A 5,689-nucleotide genomic window follows, 5' to 3' on the forward strand; every position below is an offset into this window, starting at 1 on the left:
AATCAAACCCTGGTCCTCTGTAAGAGCAGTCAGTGCTTTTAACCACTGAGCCATCTCTCCAACCCTTATCAGTTTACTTTTTATTCTCTCTCTCTCTGTGTCTTTTTCCCCCTCTCCCTGAGTGAGTGTGTGTGTATGTGTGCATAAGTGGGTGCCCACAGAGACTAAAAGAGGCTATTGGATACCCTGGAGCTGGAGTTGCAGACTGTCACAAGCCACCTGACATGAATATTGGGAACTGAACTCCAGTCCTCTGAAAGAACATCAAGTGCTCTTAACCACCAACCCATTTCTCCATCCCCTCAGTTTACTTTTAACCCTTACCAATGATCACAATCCTTTTATTGGTATCTATTCAGAATAAAAATGAAAATAATAATAGTTAGTAGGGGTGATTTGGTTCATCAAAAAAAGTCACTGTCCTTTTTGAAAATATTTTTCTTGGGAGGCCTGAGTCTTTATGGCTATTCTGGTACTGGCTAATTTGGAAGGAGGGGTGTGCATCCACATGTGTGTGTGTGGTGAAGTGGGAGTTCCCACTTATCAACCCAGAGGCTTCATTGGTAAAACAAGGGAAACAGGTTGTCAGGATTTTCTGACCTTCAGGAAGCCCAGTGAGTAGTCTTTGGCCCTCCCAAGACGAGAGCATCATGCTCTACTTTGCTTACAAGTTGAGGTTACCTGTAAATTTTCACCCTGTTATGGGACTAGAGCTCTGAAGTCCTTTCTAGGTCCTAATTCCTGGTGTTCTATAATTTTATTGGAGGAAATAGCAACTGGGTCTTCAATGTCATGGAGCTAGAACACTGGTATCCTAGTGTCAGTGGAGGACAGTTTAAGGCATTTTGTCATTTATGAGTCTCCGTACCTTTCTTTCTTGCCTCCTCCTCAGGGACTCACTCTCTGAGATATTTTCACCCTGTTGTTTTGGATCCTGGCCCTGGAATCCATGAATTTATCTTGGTTGGGTATGTGGACTCACACCCTATCACCACCTGTGACAGCGTCACTAGCCAGAAGGAGCCTCGGGCTCCATGGATGGTGGAGAACCTGGTGCCTGATCCCTGGAAGAGGTACACTCAGCTGCTAAGGGGCTGGCAGCAGATGTTCAAGGTGGAACTGAGGCATCTGCAGAGGCACTACAATCACTCAGGTGCGACTGCAGCTGAGATAAACACGCTCCCTCCCTAGTCACTCCCCTGTAGAAAGGCCCTGGGCTGCCTGTGGCCAATGTAACCAGCTACTTCTACCCTTTCTGTGGCTTTAGGCAAAGCCTGGGAAACATGGTTAATGGAATTCAGTGCCCAACACCCACCCCGTGCATCTTCCACATTGTTGTCCTGTGAGTGTCCTTTGGCCTCATAGTCCTATCCCATAGCCATCCAGCAATCTCTTCTCATTGTAAATTTGCCCATCCTGGATCTTCAATGGCCAGACTTTATGATTTGCTTACTTCTGCATAGAGACTATGTTAATGATCCCAGAGAGATTTCTGGCTCCTATATATCTCTTCCTCATCCACTGCACTCATAGCAGCCAAGAAGTTTATCAATGAATCGTTCACAAGATAGGAAAACCGCCAAGGCAGTAATCATCATGATCCTTTGGCATGTGGTAGGTACATCTCCAATATTTGTTGTTAGGTGGGTATGTACAAAAGGAATCTCCTGAAGATTCAAATGCATCATGGCAGCCTTGTGTGGTGGTGTCTTCTAGGACAGAGGATGCTTCTAGCCATGCTCCAATCATATTACCTGAGAAGCCCCTGCCTCTATCTCTGTCCTCCATAGCTTGTGTGTGTTCCAGGGCTTCACACTTACCACAGAATGATTGGCTGTGAGTTGATGGAAGATGGCAGCACCACAGGCTTGCTTCAATATGCATATGATGGACAAGATTTCATCATCTTCAACAAAGATACCCTGTCCTGGTTGGCTATAGATAATGTGGCTCTCATCACCAAGAGGGCATGGGAGACCAATCAGCATGAATTACATTACCAGAAGAACTGGTTGGAAGAAGAATGTATTGCTTGGCTAAAGAGATTATTGGAGTATGGAAAAGATACCTTAGAAAGAACAGGTAAAGAGAAGACAGAATATCTTGTTCCCGAATCCCTACAACAACTGTTTTGCCTAACATCCTCTTATGCAGGTGATATTCACCCTGTGCAGAAATTGATCTTTATAGCTGAACTCTCATGATCTGTATGTCTCCCCTAGGAGAACTCTCATGGATTCTATTTTTAGCAGCATCTTGATAAGACTTAGTAGTAGTTCCACTTGTTTTGATAGAATGTTGTACCTCTAATGGGCACCTCCAGTGAGACAAGTCCTTCATCTCCTGTCAGTGATAGTTGGGGAAAACTTTTGGAAGTGGGGCAGTTGTTGAAAATTATTCAACAACCGAGGGTTTCTACAACCTCACTGTAAGGAAAAAGTTGACCTTAGGAAGAACAGTCTTAAGATGTTTTTCTTCTTATTTGAGGATTAGTGCTACAATTCCCTTCTGTAAAGAACTCCTCTTCTCCCATAGAGATAAGATTCCACAGGTCAGCCTCTAGTTAATGCAAAGTTTTTAATGTTTGATGGTATGATTCAAAATGGATTACATCTATTCTATGTTGCAGGAAATTCCTTGGGCACAATGCATTTCTAGACACATTTTCCATGGGAGTAATCTCTAGTGGGATAACTTTCCAGAGTTATGGAAGGTCCAAGATGTGGGGAGGGGTCTGGGCCATGGTTATGAGCATGTGCTATCTGTTTAAAAGTATAGGTTTTGGAAGCAGATGATTAGAGCTTGACTTTGACTGTCCCCCTTGCTAGTGGAATAATTATCATAACGTTAAATGACTTCAGTTAACAAACCTGTTTCAAACTGGCTCAAGCACATCCTGTTTGAAGGCAGGCATCTGGGTAATGCAGGGACCTAAGAAATCAAAACCAAGATTTGAATGTCTTTCTCCATGAGTGGGATTGAATTACCAGCACAAAGCTCATATCCACGTGGCTTCACCATCCAAATGGGGCCACCATCTCCGAGCATTTGTTGCTTTGATAAAAAAATCACAGGAGGACTGGGATTGGCCTAAGTTGGATCATGTGCTGCTTCGTAAGCTAATCACTGTGACAATCTGGATACGCTTTGAAGATTGGCAGTGGGTAACAAAGTCTGGGCTGAATAATGACTCAGTCAAATGGTTTAACGAAGGAAACTTCAACAAGGGATCCTTTGCAGAGATATAATGAGGATCCCAGTAAAGGATGGTGAGGTACCTGAAGGTGTGCAGTAAGGAGAAACCATTACTCCCCAGTGGCCAGAAAGGCACGGGGAGGGAATATTGCTAGCAGAACCCAGCATGCGTTGGCATGCTGTGACTGTGGAACATGCTCACTGACAGGATTGCAGTGTCCTAAGACTGTACTTCTCTAATTGGCCTATCTTTGGCTAAGGCTGTTCTTTCTAGTGGCCAACCCCAGTTGGGGCAAAGAGCTCCAGAGGTACATCCTGAAGGCCTAGCACTTGGCAGGGCAGGGCACAGAAGGTAAGGGACTAAGTCGTGTGGTTATCAAAGAGACAGTGACCAGTACACACAGTTTGGGTGATGGTTGAGGAGGAGGGATTAAGCTGAGTACTTCTTCATAGAAGCACATGTTACAGAGGGGTGGGGCAATATCTCAAACACTGTTGTTTCAGCTGGAAATGTTAAGGACAGCACCATGTGGAAAAAGAACAGATTAGTCATGAGGAAGCAAGATCACTAGCGGATAACTTGTCATAGTGGCACACACCTATAATCACAGCGCTCGGGAGGCTGAGGCAGAAGGACTGTAAGTTCAAGATCAGCTTTGAGTTGCATAGAGATATTGTCCAAACACACAGGCACAGACGCAGACACATGCAGGCACATGTGTGCGTGCATGCACACACACACACACACACACATACTCTATTGCCATTGATAGAGCCTTTCTATACTATGAATTTCTGTAGCTTCTTTTGAGGGCACAACTGTGACATGAACTGTTACATTTGTTTGTAACTGATTACAACCATCAAAGTATCAATCTGATTGCACAAGGCAATTCAGAGCCCATGTGGAACTGTAGAATTGAGATCTACTGCATTCTAATCTCCAATCTCTTGGTGAATTACTTATCATGAATAATCACTTACACATCTGTGACTCACTTTTCCTTGACACATAAGGGTATTTCAAAGGTGAACAGTAAATAACTCCAATATACTTTCCAAATACTTGATGTTATATGCCTTTCCTCCCCTGAGAGGACAAAATTTGGCTGTGTTCGTCCTTGACAATCACACTTCCATAGTAGGAAGTTTACAAGTAAGTTTGTTGGTGGTGAATCTTAGTTCTGGTTCATTTTCAGTTTTAGATGTTTCCTGTTGCAAAGAAAATTAACTGGGAAACTCAGTTGTTCTGTTTGAACATTGTATGCTCAGTACCCAAGACCCTCCCTTTTAACTTTAGCTGCTCCTTTCTAGAGCCTCCAGTGGTAAGAGCAAGTTGCAAAGAAACTTTTCCAGGGACTACAGTTCTCTTCTGCAGAGCTCATGGCTTTTACCACCCCTCCCCCCAAGAAATTTCCATGGCATGGATGAAAAAAGTGGAAGAAATTGCCCAAGAGGTAGACTATGGAGACATTCTTCCCAATGGGGATGGAACGTATCAAAACTGGGTGTCAGTTGATCTGGATCCTCAGAGCAGGGATGTTTATTCATGTCTTGTGGAGCGCAGTGGCCTCCACCTTATTCTTGAGGCCCCTTAGGGTAAGGATGGTGATGGTGGCTGTCTGGGGAGTGAGACTGAGGAAAGAGGCTGAGCAGGAAGCCATGATGTCTGCCAGGGAGGGAGGCTGGGTTGCTGCCTCACAAGGTTAAGTAGCCACTACCAGGTGGGTTGCACAATGGCAATGGTTCTTTTTTAAAGATGTATTTTATTTTTAATCATGTGTATGTGGTGGGAGGAGGTATGTGCACATGACTGCAGATGACTGTGGAGGCCAGAGATGTTGGATTCCCCTGGAGCTGGAGTTTCAGGAGGTTGTGAGCCACCTATGTGGGTGCTGGGAACTAAACTTGGGTCTTCTATAAGAACAGTACATATTCTTAACCCCTGAGCCATCTCTCCAGCTCATATTTTTTTAATCATTTTTAATTGTGTGTATGTGTGTGTGCACATGGGTATGTGCATGTGAGTACAAGTACCTTCAGAGGCTAGAAGAGGAGCTGAAGTTGCAGGTGGTTGTGGGCTGCCTGACATGAGTACTGAAAACCAAACTCTGGTCTTCTGTGAGAGCAATAAGTGCTTTTAACCATTGGGCTGTCTCTCCAGCCCCAACAATGGTGCTTTTCAATCAGTAGTTCTCACATGGTTTGGTCCCTGGACTTTAATATATATTATTAATTATATAATAAATTATATAATATTATATATTAATATATTATGATTATTTTTATTTTTGTGTATGAGTGTTTTGCCTGCATGTATATAAGTACACCGTGTGTATGCAATGTCCACAAAGGCCAGAAGAAGGTGTCAAATCCCCTGGAACTGTAGTTACAGATGGTTGTTAGCCACCTTGTGGGTGCTGGGAATCTAACCCAGGTCCTCTGGAAGGACAGCACGTGTTCTTAACCACTGAGCCATCTCTCCAGGACCCAT

General features: G+C 43.9%; 1 protein-coding gene across 1 annotated transcript; it reads left to right on the forward strand.

Annotated features, from left to right (window-relative positions):
• The first annotated feature begins 888 nt into the window (after positions 1 to 888).
• On the forward strand, positions 889 to 4,793 carry LOC103731379 (major histocompatibility complex class I-related gene protein). Its single transcript, XM_017797308.1, has 3 exons — positions 889 to 1,153; positions 1,807 to 2,082; positions 4,510 to 4,793. Exons 1-3 carry the CDS (start codon positions 1,039 to 1,041, stop codon positions 4,791 to 4,793), a joined length of 675 nt encoding a protein of 224 aa, XP_017652797.1. The 5' UTR covers positions 889 to 1,038.
• The last annotated feature ends 896 nt before the right edge of the window (positions 4,794 to 5,689 follow it).

This window comes from Nannospalax galili, unplaced genomic scaffold (genome assembly GCF_000622305.1).
Source record: "Nannospalax galili isolate Female #2095 unplaced genomic scaffold, S.galili_v1.0 scaffold294, whole genome shotgun sequence".
NCBI classification, from domain to species: Eukaryota; Metazoa; Chordata; class Mammalia; order Rodentia; family Spalacidae; genus Nannospalax; species Nannospalax galili.

Bases quoted from the DNA above. Each gene is read 5' to 3' on its own strand.
- LOC103731379 (XM_017797308.1), top strand. From the start codon at position 1,039: ATGGTGGAGAACCTGGTGCCTGATCCCTGGAAGAGGTACACTCAGCTG. The intron at 1,154-1,806 runs GTGCGACTGCAG...TGTGTGTTCCAG, and splicing joins GAGGCACTACAATCACTCAG to GGCTTCACACTTACCACAGA. The intron at 2,083-4,509 runs GTAAAGAGAAGA...GCTCCTTTCTAG, and splicing joins AGATACCTTAGAAAGAACAG to AGCCTCCAGTGGTAAGAGCA.